The 19,601-nt window shown below is 39.3% G+C and overlaps 1 protein-coding gene across 1 annotated transcript in view; it reads left to right on the top strand.

The window, feature by feature from the left end:
• The window catches only part of SYNE1 (spectrin repeat containing nuclear envelope protein 1), a 461,288-nt gene that overhangs the window by 197,492 nt on the left and 244,195 nt on the right, over positions 1-19,601 (top strand). Inside the window, 11 exon segments of the mRNA XM_039220107.1 lie at positions 498-648; positions 1,183-1,341; positions 2,734-2,916; positions 5,864-5,965; positions 8,207-8,410; positions 9,653-9,860; positions 10,683-10,795; positions 12,612-12,817; positions 13,968-14,123; positions 16,887-17,178; positions 18,416-18,588. Of these exon segments, the coding sequence (XP_039076038.1) occupies positions 498-648; positions 1,183-1,341; positions 2,734-2,916; positions 5,864-5,965; positions 8,207-8,410; positions 9,653-9,860; positions 10,683-10,795; positions 12,612-12,817; positions 13,968-14,123; positions 16,887-17,178; positions 18,416-18,588 (1,947 nt within the window).

Below are 19,601 nucleotides of genomic sequence, written 5' to 3'. Positions count from 1 at the left end.
TTTTTATTTTGACAATTTTCAGAGGATCAAACGCAATGAAAATTTGTGTCACTAAAATAGAAAAAACCCTCATGTATTTTACTTATTAAGCAGAGTTATTTTGTTTGGTTTGGGGATTTTGTTTACTTTTGCTTTGTTTGCTTCGTCTTAAAACACACCACTATGATGTAATAAAACAATGAAAAAATTGAAAAACAAAGATAGTTGGTATCTACATAGGTTTTAGTGGTCAAGAACATATTTTTTTTTGTCATTGAGGTCATATATTTTATTTTAGTGTCTTTGTGTGTTCTTCATTCATTGAAACAATTTGGACATTAGAGTTAAGTTGGCTTGACCAGCACTCTTTCGACCTCAGTAGATAGAAATATGGTTTCCTCTTGATTCCAGCATCCATCTATGAATATATTCATGTAGTTACTTATCAAGTCCAATCATAGGGAATCCTTCTCTTTCACACAGGGTAATAAATGATATCTTTTCTTTAATTATTATAGCCAGGGTCAATGCTGTGGACTTATTGACTTAATGAGAGACTATCAGAACTTGAAGTCAGTTGTTTCTAAAGTCCTAGAAAATGCCAACAATGTGCTTGCAACCAGAACTACTATAAAAGATCAGGAGGATCTTAAATGGGCTTTATCCAAGGTAATAATTCAAAATCTATTCTTTTAGGGGTGCCTGGGTGGCTCAGTAAGTTAAGTGTCCGGCTCTTGATCTTGGCTCAGGTCATGATCTTGGGGTTCGTGAATTCGAGTCCTGAATAGACCCTGTGGACAGTGTGGAGCCTGCTTGGGACTCTCTCTATCCCCACTCTGAGACTCTGTCCTGCCTCTACTCTCTCTCTTAAAATAAATAAAGCAAAAAAAAAAAAAGATATCTATATAATTTTTTTAAAAATGTATTTAATTTAGTAGACTAGTAGATCTGATTTTCACTTATAATGAATTCTCTATACAATTTTTGTCAGTACATATAGATGTAGAAGATTCATGCTGACAAACTCAACTTGTTTTGTTTTAGGAATACTGATATCCTAGGATTCTAGCAATTCAATTCATTAGTATCATTGGCTTCTGCATAAGGTCAAACCATGAATTAAATTGCTTAGAGGCAAATGGTTTTGAACACCTGACTTATCGCTAATTATTTTATTAATTAAAGAAACATTTCTGTCCACAGCATGAAACTGCCAAGAACGAAATGTGTAATAAACAGAAGGAATTAGATAACTTTACAAGTAAAGGAAAACAGTTGTTGTCTGAGCTGAGAAAAATTCACAGTAGTGATTTCATCCTGGTGAAAACAGACATGGAGAGCACTGTGGACAGATGGCTGGATGTAAGATAATCACCTGGATTGTATGAACAGTTTAAATATTCACATTTGTCTATTGTATTTGGGGGTAAAGGATTATTCAGGATGTGAATTGCATTTTTTTGCTTTTAATGCTACCTACAAAATGATATTTGGAAGAAAAACAGTATTCACGTAAAGTTTGGAATTAGTAAAAAGAGTTATTTGATTTATTTTGTTAATACTTAGTGGCAGTTTTCTGGAATTTAACTTGGTAGCTTCTATTACAACAAATTTATAACTCTAAATGTTCTTTTCCTCAAAACTCTGGGATTATGGATAAAAATTGAAGAATAATTTGTAAATATCCTACAGAATATTAAACTATAATGTATAATCGTTAGAGTACTAAGACTATAATTTTGCATTGAAAAACATCAGACTTATAATTTACATCCTTGGGTAGTAGTTCCTGCTCTGTCATTTACTAGTTGTGTGATCAGAGAACAAGTCACTTGATCTCTCTGGAACTCGACATATCAATCCAAACATATTTTATGTTAACTTCCAGCTCAAAAATCCAGTGATTCCATTGCCCTTCTATTAACCTACAGTGCATTACTACAGATTAAATTGCTTAAGCTGAACTACTGAAGTTAGATATTGATAATTGTGTACTATAATCAAATAATTAGAGGACTGCAGAAAAGCATACCTACCTCCACTTTTAAAAGAACATCTTTGGAGTGTCTGGGTGGCTCAGTCAGTTAAGCATCTGACTGGATTTCAGCTCAGGTCATGATCTCGTGGTTCCTGAGGTTGAGCCCCATGTCAGGCTCTGTGCTGACAAGTTGGAGCCTGGAGCCTGCTTGGGATTCTGTCTCCCTTTCTTTCTGCCCCTCCCCCACTCGCACTCTGTCTCTCACTCTCAAAAATAAATAGACATTAAAAAATTTTCAAAAACCATTCTTATTACAGGAAGAGAATTAATAACGCTTTACTGTAGACATTCAGTGTTGGTGGTACAAAGTTGGTAGCTGTCCTACGTATTTATTTATTCTATAAATATGTTTAAGTCTAATTTATGTCCATACTGCCCTAGATGGGCTCTTATCCTATAGAATAATAAATAATAATAATATCCTATATTATAATAAACTCCAATAGAACTGTTCTTTGGTTTCCCAAGTTGCAAATGAAAATCAAATGTCTCACAAATTCAATCAACTCTCCCAATGACAAAAACAATTTATGTAATAGTTAGCATTTATTTGAGTCAAGTGCACTAAATCCCTTAAAATAATTTTTGTAAAACTTTGTTTTTCAGGCAGAATATAAGTTTTTGATTAAGGAAGCATGGACATTATTTAGTACTTTGGTGGGGCAAGGAGCATCTTAAAACCTCAGACTAATGACAGCTTCTATTTTCTATCCCAGGTATCAGAGAAAATTGAGGAAAATATGGATAGGCTGAGGGCAAGCCTGACTATTTGGGGTGATGTACTTTCAAGTAAAGATGAGATCGACGGATGGTCAAACAATTCTGTTCCGCAGTTGGCTGAAAGCATCAGTAACCTGAATGATAGCGTCAGAGCAGAAGAATTCCTTAAAGAATTTGAGGTAAATTGACTGTCTACATATGTGAGCTTGTGAGCTCATTCACCAGAATACAAGAAAAATGTGTCCTGTTTTTAAAATTCATTCTTTTGTGCTCGCTTCAGCAGCACATATACTAAAGTTCATTCTTTCTTTCAGAGACACATATGAATGTTACAAAAGTCTTAACTATCTTTTGCTATTTACCAGATATTTGAATAGGCAATGGATAAGACTTTTTTTCTTATTTGTATCACTTTTTAGTTGGGGCTGTAAACTTAAAATATTGGTAGAAAAGTAAAAGCCCATAAAATCTATATTTTTCCCATTTTTCCAATCATCTGAGACTATGTCACCTTCCTACTGGAAAACCTAATTGAAATGTTTGTAATTTGGTAATATTTTGGCTTTTTTTCATTCAAACAAGATGTTTACTGAGCACCTACCATATAGTGAACACCTACCATAAATGCTGGGGTCTTCTACTTCTGAAATGGAAGGAAACTGGACATGAGAGTGTGACAGGCTTCCTAAGAAAGTGGCCTAAAAAGCTCTAGTCACCAATTTATTTTAAACGTTTTATTTCTGGTTCTTGCATTCATTTGTTTATTCACTCATCAGATTCTTTTTTTTTTTAACGTTTATTTTTGAGAGAGAGCGTCAAAACACAAGCAGGGGAGGGGCAGAGAGAGAGGGAGACACAGAATCTGAAGGAGCCTCCAGGCTCTGAGCTGTCATCACAGAGCCCAATGCGGGGCTCTAACTCACAAACCGTGAGATCATGACCTGACCTGAAGCCTGACCCTCCACCAACTGAGCCACCCATGTGCCCCCAGATTCTTAATAACATGTCAGATACTGTTTTAGACACTGAGAATAAATAGTAAACAAAGTCCCTATCCTCATGGCATTTACATTATTTACATTACAGTATGTATGTGAAATGTGCAGTAGTAATTATGTGAGGATGAACAGTGAAGCAAGGTCAGAGGAAATAGTGACAAGAGATAACTTGTTTCGGAAAGCATATAGCCAACTCCTCTCCATGAGGGCAGAATATTATTCACCATTGCCTGCCTGGGTGCTCAATACTATGCCTGAGAGGCAGATGGAACATGACAGATGTTGATGAATGACTGCAGTCTGAAAAAATGTAGGTGAATCAACTGTATACCTATGCTATCTAGCCTTGACCAAAGAGCTTCCTGGAGATTTTTAAATCAAACACCTATTTCTAAGGGCAAACAGAAGTAGAGGAAATTAGCCAGACTTGAAGTGCAGTCAGGAAAGGGATACCACAGTCTCTTAAGATGTTATCTCTGATGTTAAATTTACATTACAGCTCAAAGAGTAATGTACACCTGACTAGGGTTTGTACCAGCTCTCAAAAAAATTATTAAATTTTAAAGAATTTCACAACCTCGTATTCAACACAACCATTATTGAAAATTAAATTGTAGATAAATTTACAGTTAAATACATTACATTAAAATTAAGCTAATAAATACTTAAAACTTATGACTCCAAATTTCTATTCTACATACAACTATTATCTAGGCTCTTGAGTTATTGATACCTATTGTACCTGCCTGGGGGAAAGTTGTAGAGTGATGTGCAGTGGTGCACGGCGTCCCACCCCACGTGCAGTGACATCACGTTGTAGCGCAAAATGGTGGTCACTTTTACAAGTCGAGGGTCTTCTTTTTTGGGAGAGCTGATTATGTAACTGGCACGTAGTACACTCCTGCTACTGACCTCTGGGATCCAGGAAGCCTGTGGACGTCAGCCTCACATTCAACATGTCCAGCGTCAGTCGCTCACAGAAATGGGTTTTTTTGTGTGTGTGTTATGCACTGTGTGGTATGCAACAAATAAAATTAGTTAAGTGGACTCAGCCCAGTGCCTCATAGTGCATTGCTGCTGCAGTTCAAGAGAGAAAGTGGGTAAGTGTGTGGGTGTGATTCTTTAATGGTTCCACCTGCTCCTGGAGAAAGCCAGGGGCCTGACAATTAGTTCTTCATGTCTTACTAGGTAAGTAGATTTCTTTCTGGACTGAAGGTGTGTAAGTGTCCACACAACACCAAAACATCATATTTAAGTTGAGAGGGATCCTTTATCTAAAGTTCCTTTGTGGCTCCAAATAAACAGTTATGTTTACAAGCATCTAATTTGTTCAGTAATGATTTTTGACCTGTTTTTTTCTTCTTTTTGTGTTAGCATGGGTGCAAATAAGTACAAATAAAAAGGAGAAATATAAAAAAGGCTTTTAAAATATTTTAAAATTTTATTTGAGGGGCGCCTGGGTGGCTCAGTTGGTTAAGCGTCCAACTTCAGCTCAGATCATGATCTCACGGTTCGTGGGTTTGAGCCCCACGTTGGGCTCTGTGCTGACAGCTAGCTCAGAGCCTGGAGCCTGCTTCAGATTCTGTATCTCCCTCTCTCTCTGTGACCCTCCCCTGCTCACACTGTCTCTCTCTCTCTCTCTCAGAAGTAAATAAAACATTAAAAAAATTTTATTTGAATGTTTCTTATGTATTACATATGGTTCACGGTAATTAGGCACTAGCTATGTGTATGTGCTTTGAAATCTTCCTCAAATGTTTAATGCTGCCATGGTAGCCAGTGATATTAATGCTAATGAATAAATGACAGTTACTAAAAATCCTACTGACTCAAGACTTTAGTTAGTGCATAATTTTTTCTAGGAGCTTTTTTTTTCCCCAGTAAAAGAGGATGGGAAGAAAGTTCTGCATACTCCCTCACACTGGAAGTGAAAGTTAATGATGACATTTTTCCACATTCATAAATAATGACAGCCTCAGAAATCAAACAGAGATTTTTTTTTTTTTAAACCCTGGCTTGAAGTCAGGGCATTATGACAGAGTTAACTCTTAGAATTATTAAATCCTAAATGCAATATGTCAATGTTTGGATGAGTTATGCTTTTCATCTTTGTCTTTGAATTTGGCAGTCTGAAGTTAAAAACAAAGCATTGAGATTGGAAGAACTTCATTGCAAAGTTAATGATCTTAAAGAATTAACTAAAAATCCAGAAACACCACCAGACCTTCAGGTAAGTATTCAATCAGGTTTGTAATAACTACTATGTACTAGACCCAACTTCAAATATAATCTCTAATATAATTGATATATAATATAATAACAATAAATAAATTTTATGTCATGTACATATATATATACATAAGTATATTCTCATTATTATCATCCAAGCAAACACAAGGATCTTACCATATATAGGGGTTAAAACATTAACATCTTTAGAATTTCTTGTACTTATTAATATTATTACCAATATTATTACTAATATCAACATATGATATTAATATTACTAAATTAATATTAACGAATTATATTAATTCATATATCAATAATATACTATTATATGATATTAATATAATATAGTAATTATATATAATAATATATAATGGTAATATTAATACCTCCTTTCAGGGCTCTGTGCTCAGCACAGATCCACAGGGATCCTGAGGCAGGCTGGGGTTGACCAGGAAGCCTGAGCTCCTTCAGTGAGGGAGCTGTAGGAGCAAGTAGCATTGGGGGGGTGTCTCTTTTGGCAGCCAGCACCACAGCCTCCACCTAAGTGTTCCACTGTCTTATTTTAACCGGTGCAATGTTTCTGCCCTCAGTCGATTTTCTCTACGTTTTCCTTCCTCCTGTTGTGCCTTTGTCCTTTATTTACTGCTTCTTGCTAACCCATCTGTCATGCTTGACTATACTTATGCTCTGATCTGAGACTGGGTATCCATCACTTAGCATCATGGGTGGGTGATAGATACGTGTACCAGAATGTTAGAAGTTTCACCTGAGGCAACAAGAGGCAAAGTGCGCTGATCATATAGAAAACGAAAAAGAAGTGCTTATGTATGTTACCTGTGTCAAGGATATAAATGGGCAATGGGTGGACTTTTGTAGAGTTAAGATGGAAGCAGGAATTTGGGAGAGAGCTACCATTGTCCTCTGTTCTCGCCCCCCTCCCCCCATCTCAAGGAAGAGGTGTCAGGACACCTCAACATAAAGGGAAGAGTTTCAGTGGTACCATCTAGAAAGCATGACGTGTGCCTCTGCAGTTGCTCGAGACCAGGTCTACTCTCTAACTCCTCCGACGGACCTTAAGCATGAGAAAGAGGCTGGCTAACTGCTGATGTATTTGCCAAAGGAGAAGTAATTGTTTTGAGCAGCCTGCATCTCAGAATCATCCGGTGTGTGTGCCAGAGCTTGATGCCTGGCCCAGAAGTGAATTATCAGAGGAAAGGAAAGGAGAAAGCATCTGTGTGTGCATAACTCAGGTTGTGTAGGAAGGCTTTCTAGGGAGGCACTGGCCTCAGCAAGAAGAGAAAGAGATGCCCACAGCCTGTGGAAGGAGAGACTGATGACATCTAGGTGATGTCAGTGAGAGGTCCCAGCACTGAGGGGCGTATCAGAAAACCCCACAGGATGAAGGCCTGTGACAGGAGAGAACACTAAATGTCACCTGGCCTAGGAGCAAGATGCCAGCTCACAAGAGTCGCCAAACCTTTCAGAGCCCTTCCCCCACCTCCTGCTTGCCTGTGGGGTCAGAAGCTTCAGAAAATAGGGAAATAGGAAAAGAGGCACTTGACACCTTTCTTCAGATGGGCTTCCTATTTGTAGGAGATCTGAGCTGGAGATAAGAAAAAAGCTTTAACTTCAAGTTCAACTTTGATTATTAAATAGACCTAGATGTTTTCATTGTGGAATTGAAACTGTTTTGCACTGTATCATGATTATAAGTCCTTTTATTATCTGTAGGACTGCAGGAGTCAGGAGCCCTCCTAAATAAATCATTTGGGAGAAGAGAAGAACTAGGCTCACTGAATGCTTTAAAGTGGGAGACAAACAAAATGGCTTCACGATAAAATTCTAAAGTGGTGTTTGTTCAGAGTAGTGGTTACATCAGGACATACAGTGTGTGAGTGTTTCCCAGAAAGAATTCAGAACAGGGTTTTGGTCACCAGCTTGGTAACTCTGTGTAGGTTGACCTCTGCTTTTGAAATGTGATCTTCTATTTTCCTTGAACTCTGTCAAAACTGCTACTTTAACATCCAGTGTCAACTGTAGTCCGTACTGTTTCCATTTTCCCATCACTTAAAATGGTTGACCACTTGTGCTCACTGATTTTCTTCTTAGAAACGTTGAATTAGCACCATCCATGGTTAGACTTATGTGTTTTTACAGGTAAGTTGCACATGAACAGGATTCCTACTGAATGAGTGTTTTGATCTTCACAGGTTTTAATGAAATCCTACTTTATGTTTAGTTTATAGAAGCAGACTTACGGCAGAAACTGGAGCATGCCAAAGAAATTACCGAAGAAGCAAAAGGAACCTTGAAGGACTTTACCACTCAGAGTACACAGGTGGAGAAATTTATCAATGATATAACAAGCTGGCTCACAAAAGTAGAAGAAGCGTTGATGAACTGTGCCCAGACTGAGACATGGGAAGGGCTGAAAAAAGTAAAGGTAGGTAAGAACCTATTGGGAAGCAATTATACTTCCAATGGTAATCTTGGTTTTCCTGGTTTGTGGTGATACAAATAAAATAGATATAAAATAAAAATAAAAATAGGGGCACCTGAGTGGCTCAGTTGGTTAAGCATCTGACTTCAGCTCAGGTCATGATCTCATAGTCTGTGGGTTCGAGCCCCACGTCGGGCTCTGTGCTGATAGCTCAGAGCCTGGAGCCTGCTTCGGATTCTGTGTCTCCCTCTCTCTCTGACCCTCCCCAGCTCACTCTCTGAAGACATAAAAAATTAAAAAAATAAATAAATAAAATAAAAACTATGCTCTCAATTGCCTGTATTAACACTGGGACACCTAATTCATTGGACACCGCAAAGTAAGTTAACAGGTAGAGAAATTAGTGCAGGTAGTAGGAAATTGATGAATAATCTAAAAACAGAAAGCATGCAGTACTATTGGACCTGCTCATAAGCTAGGCTTGTCAGTATATTTTGTTAGTAAAAGAGTAGAGAAGAGCTGTTTGATTTTCCACGAATTTTCAAATTTGAATGCTGAATAGATTATCATTACTTAATTATTTTTGTTGGTCAGTATGACTGTTTTTATCTAGAGAAGGATATATTTAAAAAAAACCAAAAACAAAACAGTCAAGAGAACATTCTACCTCCATGTCATCTGTCCATAGAGATAATGTTACTGATCAACTGTCCGTAAAGCTTGTGAGTTGAGTTGACCGTTTCAAATATGTGATCTGTTCTCTTTAGCGTATTTTCTTACTGTAGGTCTAAAGAGATGTATTTTGAAATTAACTACTAATTAATTTGGTGTGCCCTGTGACTCTGTGTGCCCTGTGACCCTGAAACAAAGCCCTAGTAGTCCACCGAAGAATGTGAACTTAGGGGGTGACTCCATTAATAGTTTCTAATCAACTGACTAAACCCAAGGTCATGGGCTGGAATCTCTAACAACCTATTCAATTTGCTTGGAATCCTAGACCATAACCCAAATCCTACTACTTCTCAGCAGCTGTCTGCGTTTGTTCCCAGAGAGAACTAGGCAAAATTCTGAAAAAGTCAACACAGATCTATTACAAATACTGAGAAACAAAATCCCACAAAAATGCATACGTTACTGAGTGGATTTCAACAGGATCAGTTTCCCAAAAAAGTATCATAGTGGAATAGATGGAATATTTCCCTTGAATGTGATGAATATCCTTCATGGCATTCTATTATTCTGTAGGAAATACAAAAGGAACTTCAAAGTCAGCAAAGCAACATCAACACCACCCAAGAAAATCTCAATAGCTTGTGCCGCAAGTACCATTCCACTGAGTTGGAGAGCTTGGGCAGTGTTATGACTGGGCTGATAAAGAACCATGAAGCTGTGAGCCAGTTGTGCTCCAAAACACAGGCCAACCTTCAGGATTTTCTGGAGAAGCACTTCAATGGTGAGCTCTCACAAGCTTTTGCATGAATAGTTTGTTTATAAGAAAGAATCCAAACCAAATGCTGCCTAGAAACTGCCAGCAATTGTTGGAAAAAGCTTTCCAGCAGAATATCATTTTAAGTTCGTTTGTATGTTGAGATTTGAGCAATGGAAGTGTTGTGCTTGGGCTGTAGCCATTAGCTGAGTTCTTCTTCCTTCTCCTCGCAAAAGTAGGAATCAACCATTTTGAGGATTCTGAATTTCATCTGGATTTTCTATATATAGCTCATTTGTGTGGAATATTACTTCCACTGCTATGATGAAGTAACACAGTAAACTTGGATATTAGGTCATGAAACAGTGTTAGCCGTGTAATTCAGGAAATTGCCAGTCATATGTCCCTGACTCAGCTTCCCATCCCGTTGTGTCTTTGCGCTGATGAAGATGTGAAATGGCTCTAAGTCAGCTTGGTGGAAAAAGGACATGGTTCCTTCCTTTTCCATAAAAGTGGCTTCAACATCCCTACAGCCTTTGTCCCTTTGCTCTCTTACATACTCAGACAATTAATTATCTTTCTTTACCAAATGAAAGAAACAATGGGAAATCAGATATTTCAGGAATACAAATTTCTTTTCAGTCTTTTCTTTGAGAGAATTTCTTAATTCCACCATGAACATAGTTATGAAGCATGCTGTAGTATATTCTACAGTATTATTATTTTCTTTCTGGAATATTCTGTAAGGCAAGATGCAATGAGCTGAAGACAAGCATTAATTTATTATGATAATCGTCAAAGCTTATTCAGTGTTTTGGATGTATTTCTCATTTTCATTACTTTCAAAAGAGTCTATGCGGGAATTCCAAGAGTGGTTTTCTGGAATAAAGGCAGCCGCAAAGGAATCATCAGATAGAACTGGCGACAGCAAGGTTCTAGAGGCAAAGCTCCATGATCTTCAGGTATGGAAGTTGGTGCTTTTTCTTCTTCTCTAAGCTGTATTCACTTAGCTGTGCCTTCAGGTCTAGCCTTAAATCATCTCTTTCCCCAGATCTTCTTACTTTATTCAAACTTTTCTTCTTCAACAGAATTAGATTTCTTGAGTCATAAAGGGATAGGCAATATGAAAAGTTGAGAAAATAAGTGAGAGATACAGAATTTCTAGGTTCCATTCTTCTCTCTTTTAGGCGATTGACCATTCTTTGGAATTCATTCAGAACTAAATCTAGTTTTAATTTTTATAGCAGTAAAAACATTGTATAATTGTATCTATATCATATCACTATGTGGAAGGGTTTTATTTATTAATTTTAAGTTTATTTATTTTTGAGAGAGGAGAACATGCACATGAGCATGGATGGGGGAAGAGCAGAGAGAGGGAGAGAAGAGAGCATCTAAGCAGGCTCTGCACTGTCAGCACAGAGCCCGACGTGGGGCTCGAACTCACCAACTGTGAGATCATGACCTGAGCTGAAATCAAGAGTAAGACACTTAACTGACTGAGCCACTCAGGGGCTCAGTTTTAAAAAGAAGATATTGCTTGTGTTTTTTTTTTTTAATAACCGCAATCTAAATTTGGAGCTAGGATGTACACAAAGCAATAGGTAATACAGATTTTACTGACTACTAAAAATATATGAATTCAGGAAGGAATAAGTTATTTTGTAGTAGAGCTCAGAAGTGACGGACTCAAATTGAGTTTTTGACAAGTTTTTCAAATGGCTGATCTGAGCAAGGCACTGTGTTAATTATTATTTAAAAATATATTTTTCAGGATTGGGGGGGCACTTGAGTAGCTCAGTCAGTTAAGCTTCCGACTTCACTTCAGGTCATAATCTCACAATTCATGATTTTAAGCCCCATGTAAGGCTCTGTGCTGACAGCTCAGAGCCTGGAGCCTGCTTTGGTTTCTTTGTCTCCCTCTCTTTGTGCCCTTCCACTACTCATGCTCTGCTCTCTCTCTCTCTCAAAAATAAATAAACATGAAACAGTGTTTTAATTAAAAAACTATATTTTTTAGATTCATGAAGAACATGAGAATCTTGTGGCCAAATCAGTGAGGACAGTTATGTAGATAACTCATGAGAAGTCAGAGTAGGAAGATCATTATAATAAAGGAAGTTGGCTTTCCAGGAGGCATGGCACATTTGAGTGTGGAATTATCTCCTTTAAGCTTGAGATGTAGTGAAACACCATGAAGAAAAGTCTGAGTGACCATCGCAAATGCCACCCGGGAGCACAGGGGAGAAGCAGGGCTGGCTCAGTGTTTCTGGTGTGTTCTTCTGCTCTGCTGAAGCCATGCTCGTACATATGATCTGTCAAGGGGAAGGTGCACACCAAGGAAAGAGGGGACCTGAGGGAGGACTTTGCGTGCAAACCAGAAGAAGGGGAAGGGCCGCAGTCAGCCTATCAGTTAGAGGACGTCACACTAACATGTGAAGAAGTAGAGCCCACGCCGGTCCGGGCCAGTGAGAACTCGGAGAGGCTGAGAGCAAGACCTTGATGAGAATACCCTCCTTTACAGTGTGATATTATCCCCTGTTTAGCTTTCAGTGGTTCCAGTGACTGGCTGGCACCATCCTTGATTATGAGCCTTAATTCTATCTAGTTGTACATTCTCACTCTAGCCTTATTAAGGACCTTCTGCCTCTGGGTTCTGGGTTCTGTTTTTCTTCTCTTACTCTGCTATCTCAACTCAGAATTGCAATCAATGCTCCCATGCTCCAGGGTCTCTGAGTATTAACAAATATATTGTTTTACCTTTATTTCTTGAAACAGAACATTTTGGACTCAATCAGTGATGGGCAGAGCAAGCTTGATGCTGTGACTCAAGAAGGACAGACTTTATATGCACATTTGTCTAAACAAATTGTCAGTAGCATTCAGGAGCAAATTACAAAGGCTAATGAAGAATTTCAAGCATTTCTGAAACAATGTCTTAAAGACAAGCAGGCTCTTCAAGACTGTGCTTTAGAACTTGGGAGGTAGGTCGTTTTCATAAGTGTAGATTTCATCACACACAGAATATGTTTCCAAAGACCTTGAGAAACCTTAAGTACAGGTTCATACTAGAACAGTAATCAATTTATGGACTCTGCTGGTTTTGTTTGGCTTTATTTTCTATATAGAAAAAGTAAAGAATTGTGCAGAAATGCATGTGTTTTTTTTTGGTCTATTTGGTTAACTCAATATATTAGAGCTTTGTCACCTAGGTTTTAGGTTTTATCCAAGTCTTTTCTTTGCATTCACCTCTGTTGGGTTGGAGTGATGGCAAAAAACGCCTGTCAGGGGGCGCCTGGGTGGCTTATTCGGTTGATTGTCTGACTTCGGCTCAGGTCATGATCTCACAGTTCGTGGGTTCGAGCCCCGCGTCGGGCTCTGTGCTGACAGCTAGCTCAGAGCCTGGAGCCTGCTTCAGATTCTGTATCTCCCTCTCTGACCCTCCCCTCCTCACGCTGTCTCTCTCTAAAAACAAAACAAAACAAAACAAAAAAAACAACAATGACAACAAAAAACACCTGTCAGGTTTCTACTGATTAAGATTCCAATCAGAGAGCAATGTCAACAGATGTGATTATAAAATTAGAAGAAGAAAACAAGGGGGAAAAGGATGTCAGTATAATGAAAATGCCTTTCTGGTCAAAGCATAAATTACTTTACTCTTGCCCAGTTCTCTTAGAGAACTTACATTGTTTTCAAAACTAAGAGCCCTTGTGCTCTTGCATCATATTTACATTTTCAGAGGATACACAGAGATGACTTTCCCTTCTTGTCCCAGGGCTTCCACTGCCCTACTCAATCCATTGGCCCCAAATTGGAGTTGCTGTAGTAAGACACAAAGTTAAGTGCATATTGGCAAAGGAATGTAATTTTGCTAATAATTACCAGCTGAGTACCAGGAAATGAATTCAGCAAAATAGGATGACTCTGCTTAGCTTTCAAGAGATGTGTCCACTATTTGTCGTTTTGTTACTGAAATAAATGATAATTTGGATGGGCAAATTGTTGAGTTATCTTCTATATTTGAAAATTCATGAGATTTTAATTGGCATCAGCATTGTAACCTCAGCTATTTGAATTTATTTATCATAATGAGTACAGAAGAATTTCTACAAAGTATTTTCTTTTCTGTAGCTTTGAGGATCAGCACAGAAAACTGAATTTATGGATCCACGAAATGGATGAAAGGTTAAGTACAGAAAATTTGGGAGAGAGTAAACAGCACATTCCTGAGAAGAAGAATGAAGTCCATAAAGTTGAAATGTTTCTGGGAGAACTATTGGCTGCAAGGTATAGTGCAGAAATGGAATAGGTTCTCACCCTACTAACAAGTTTTACTTGCCTGATTGGTTGGTTATTTGCTTTGGTTGTTGGTTGGTTGGTTGGTTGGTTGATTAATGATGGTGGTTATATATGTTTCAATCTCTAAATGTCTAGAATACAATGACTGTGCAGTATTCTCTATGGCAAAGTGGAATTCTGGAGAGAGCATAGGGACTGAAGTGAGTGGCTATCTGCATCACAGTTTTGCCTCCTTTTGCTCAACAAACTGGACAGGCCACCCACTTCCTGTATTTCTGGATTGTGCCTTTAAGCATTATGCTGCTAGTAATACCATACTTTCTTTCAGGAGTTATGATAAGGATAGGTCATTATAAAGATACTTCTCATTTATAAAAATAATGCTATAAACCCCAATTTCCATATATTCTTCACATACTTCAATATCCAGTTCCATTTCCAATACACCTCCAGCTTCATAACATTCTTAGTAAAGCAGAAGGTTGAACATTATTCTGACTGTCCTGGAGGTGCCTCTTCTCGACTGCAGTATTTGACTCTTCATTGTCTCTTGACTGAGCAAACATTTCTGGCTCCTTCCCCAGGCAAAGCTCTCTGGCCTGTGCCTTTGACTCCACCAGCTTCAGGGCTTTGCTCAATAAATTCATGATCCGCCCCAGCATTTTCAGTTGCTTTGTTGGTACTTGGAGAGCAGCTTAACTCTAAACTTCTTAACTATCTACTTAAAGAGCAGATGTACTCATCTGTGAAGCAGCAGAGGCTAACACCCAGCATGCTTAATCGGACAAATCAGCAATAGTGATTAATTCAGCAAAAAAAAAAAAAAAAAAAAAAAAAAAAATCCAATTCCAATCACATTCATTCCTTCTTTCTGCTGAGTCTTCATTTTGGTCAAACCTGACTAGTATTCCTTGCCTTAAAAAACAAACATGCAAACAAATACACAATCATAACCCACAGTGACAGCTGTTGTCGGTGTGCTAGTTTGATGACTCCTACAAAATTTTCCTGGAAAGGTGTGGTCCCATCTCTGTGAGCCCTTAGCATGGAGTAAACTCTATGCCGAGTCTTTATGTGCCAACCCCCAACAGTGAGTTTCTCAAGGTCACGGACCTTTAGGACTTTATCATTGTTATGGTCCCAATGTCTGGTATGCTACCAGAAAGAAAAGAAAATATTTGCTGAATTAATAGAATAACAGGATCATTCTAACTATATAGGTTTCTGAAAATTACACTGTACTTTATTTATTTGCCTTTTGACTCTTGACTCATGTCTAGATACCATACAATGTGATCAGACCTCCTTCCCTCTCTCTTCCAAGCTTTTAAAATGGCTTTGTGTATTCTTGAGCTGGTGTTCTCTGGTGTTCCAGGACCAGAGGCTAAGACTCCTTAGTGCTTGCTGCCAGGCTCTTTGTAAGTGGCCACTTCTCTGGACAATGCTGATGTGCTCTGTGGCTCACCCAGGTGTTCCAACTGGGTCCCCTGACTTCTCGCTTGCTGGCCACCTGGCCCTCCCAGCTGTCTGGATTATTTTCATCATAATATTTCACTTGACTTTCTGGAGGGGATGCCCTTTTTTTTTTAAGTACCCCAGATTTGAGAATTACTGAACTTCTATCATCCATTAAGGAATTCTTCTTGTGGTAACATGTGATATCCATAGTCTTGAATTATTTAACTTACTTTGTTGCTCAAGGAAACTTCTTGTCTTACCACGTTATAAAAAATATAATTTGGAGTAGATATAATGTTGTATACATCATATATCACCAAGGCCCACAGGATACTATGTCCTTGGTAGCTGCTCAGAAAAAAAAAAAATGACAGACCTTGTAGTAGATAAAGTTTGTATTCTTTTTCTAGTACTCACAAGAGTTTGTGTTCATACATCTGCACTCTCCCTTCTGGTATCCTGGAAATTTTGTGATAGACACGCTGATCAGAATTCAGAACTCTGTAAAATAAGGTGAAGCCAACCCTCCTATATATGACTATAGTTTGCCTTGACATAATTAACATAAATCCAAACTGAGATGAACCAAGTACCCAGGATACAGCAAGGAGACCCATTAGTACTCATGTAATGGCCTTTTGAAAGAAACTGGGTTTTTTTGCACGTTACCTTTTGTGTTGGGTCCTGGGGATATGAGATGAATCAATAACCATGGCTTCTGGAATGTGAAAACCTGAGGACTGAGACAGACAGGGTGCCTGAAGTGATAGAGCGGGACAGAAGCAGAACGGATACAGAGGAGGAGCCCTGTACTCCCCTCTGTCTCCAGGGTCAGTGCGATGCTGCCTTTGGAGGTGATGCCTGCCCTGGCATTGGAAAGGCCAACTAGGAAGGAAGCAGTTGAGAGTAGACGCTTTTCACAAAGGAAAGATCCCATGTAGGCACCAAAATGCAGAGGGACTGGGGACATTTCAGGATTAGGGCATGAAGTCAGAACAGAGAGATGTTAGAGATGAGGCTGCAGAGGCCATCCTAGGCCATTTTCTGATGTGAATTCCTTGAAATACAGGGGCCGGGATCCATGTACAGCATAGTTGGAATGAAACCCCCGGATGTATATTGACTACATTCAGAGAAACCATAGAGGATGCAGGCAGCCAGCCCTGTGGAGGTCCCAGCATCTTCATTCTAAAGGCTGGTTGGCTGTGAGCTCTCATCCGGCTACTTCTCTAGGATCAACTATCTGTTGCACTCTTGAATGTCAGAATTCTTTTTTTTTCCTGTTTTCTTCAGAGAGTCTCTGGATAAGCTTTCCCAGAGAGGGCAGCTGCTCAGTGAAGAGGGCCACGGGGCCGGAAAAGAAGGGCGCCTGTGCTCGCAGCTCCTCACCAACTATCAGAACCTACTCAGAACGACCAAGGAGAAGCTCCGGGGCTGCCAGGTGGCCCTGCAAGATCACGAGGCCCTGGAGGAAGCCGTGCAGAGCATGTGGTCCTGGGTGAAGGACATTCAGGACCGGCTGGCCTGTGCGGAGAGCACCATCGGAAGCAAAGACACCTTGGAAAAGCGGCTCTTACAAATACAGGTAAGCGGAGCGCACCGGCCAGCCACTCACAACTTCTGAAGACCAATTTGGTTCGATTCACAAATATTTGAGTTGGGTCCTAACTGTCCTGTGAAGCTCCAAATGAAGACTATGTGGGAAAAAATGGAGAAATTGGCAAAACGAATATGGAGGGATCACATTTCCCCTTCTATGGCTTTAAAATAATTTTTTATTCCTTTTAGTAAGTATTCAGCTAAAGTTATGGAATACTTACTCTACTCCAAGCACAATTCTAGTCATCAGGGAAATAGAAGTAAAAATTCACACTTGCTTTCTAGTTCACGTCTAGTGGGAGGGACTGACCTGTAAATAGTCACTTGCAGTAACCCATGTAGGCAGGGGCCAGGACTGAAGCAATTGTGGCCACAAACCCAGCCTGCAGTCAATGAAGGAGAAGTCGATGAAGGAGACCCTGAAAGATGTGAATTAGCCAGGCAGTAATGGGAGGGGACAGTTAGGTTTTTGACAAGTATGTCTTCGTTTTTAAAATAGTTTCTTTTTACTTTGAAACCAACATTCAATAAGTGTACATTTCTAGGTTAGTGGTCCAGAGTTTTCTAAGAATTTAAATTGGAGTTAATCCTTGACTCCAAGACTCCTGATATCTAATATTTAAATAATTAAATATCTGGGGCACCCGAATGGCTCAGTTGCTTGAGCATCTGACTTCGGCTCAGGTTATGATCTCACGGTTTGTGAGTTCCAGCCCCGCGTCAGGCTCTGTGCTGACAGCTCAGAGCCTGGAGTCTGCTTCCTATTTTGTGTCTCCTCCTCTCTGTCTGTCTCTGCCCCTCCCTCGCTCATGCTCTGTCTCTTTCTCAGAAATAAATAAACATTCAAAAGCACTTAAATAAAGCATCATTTTGCACTGGGGTCCAGGATTTGTTGTGTTGTTAGTGTAGAGTAAGCTTTCTCATGGGAAACACAACTGTTTTCAAAATTATGAGGGGCATCTGGGTGGCTCAGTTGGTTAAGCATCCAACTTCAGCTCAGGTCATGATCTCAAGGTCTGTGAGTTCAAGCCCCACATCGGGCTTTGTGCTGTCAGTTCAGAGCCTGGAGCCTGCTTTGGGTTCGGAATGTGCCTCTCTCTCTGCCCTTCCCCCCCTTGCACTCTATCTCTGTCTCTCAAAAAAATGAATAAAGGTTTAAAAAATTTAAAAATATGAGAAGGTTCTAATGTTCCTACTGACAGGTATTCACTGTTCCTTCATAGGACATTCTCCTGATGAAAGGTGAAGGAGAAGTTAAGTTGAATATGGCCATTGGCAAAGGGGAACAGGCCTTGAGAAGTAGCAACAAACAAGGTCAAAAGGTGATTCAGACTCAGCTACAGGCCCTTAAAGACGTGTGGGCTGACATCATGAGCAATTCCATCCATGCTCAGAGGTACAGAGCCTATTTTTAGTGTTTCTTTTCCTAAATAAAACCCAGTGGCTTAAAAAGTGATGGAACAGTGCTGAGAGTGTCCTGTGGTAGACTTACCAAGCATATTATTTTAGCTAGTTATATGTAGGCTTGTCCTTGCCTGGACTGCATTTTCTGTAATGGCAAAGACAATTTTGTTTGTTTGCTTGTTGTGTGTGTGTGTGTGTGTGTGTGTGTAATATTTACATCTCCCATAATATCTCTCATGGAATCTTGCACACAACATGGGCTTAGTAAGATCCCTCCTTCCAATTCCTCAAAGCAAGGATATATGGTCTTTAATAACTTTAATAATGTTTCCCTTTTTAGAGGAACAAACAGGAAATTAATTTGTTAGCAACTGTTCAGCCTAAGTGTCTTATCTTTTTCTCAACCAGAAGTAATGTCACCCACAGTGGGCCCGTGGAAATATGTGTAGGGTTTTTGATAGTCACCGTGATGGGTGCATCCCTGGCATTTAGTGACTGAGGCCAGGAGAGCTTATGTCCTGCGGTGCATGGGGACATTCTCACATAGCTGAGGCTCAGCCCACCCAGAATGCGGTAGTGCCCTGTAGAGAAGACGACAACCACTAATAAACAAGTGGAGAAGATACTGATTGTTACACTCGGTGTTGTTGCTGTTAAATTTATAAGTGGGAGATTTCCCCCTTCCTTTCTTTTCTGCGTATCCACAGATAATCTGGCTGGCTGGTGGGACAGATGACCTTCAGTCAGAATTCTACTAAATTACATTCCAGAAGGCATATTCTGAAAGCTATGTCTACTGTTAGGTCATGGGGGAAGTGTATGCTTAATAATAAATAAATGAATAGCGTAAGAAATAGATGAATAGAAGATTAAAGCTCATCACAAAACAAAACATAACACAACACTGCAGTCACCCACCCCACTGTAAACAGTGAACCATGGTTATAACTAAATTTTAGAGGCTTTGTTTGTTTTGTTTTCTTTTCTTTAAATATAGAGCGTAGG

Source organism: Hyaena hyaena, unplaced genomic scaffold (assembly GCF_003009895.1).
Source record: "Hyaena hyaena isolate Hyena2069 unplaced genomic scaffold, ASM300989v1 scaffold_860, whole genome shotgun sequence".
NCBI lineage: Eukaryota > Metazoa > Chordata > Mammalia > Carnivora > Hyaenidae > Hyaena > Hyaena hyaena.
The sequence above is the reverse complement of the archived record's forward strand: the minus strand, read 5'-3'. Positions and strand labels throughout refer to the sequence as shown.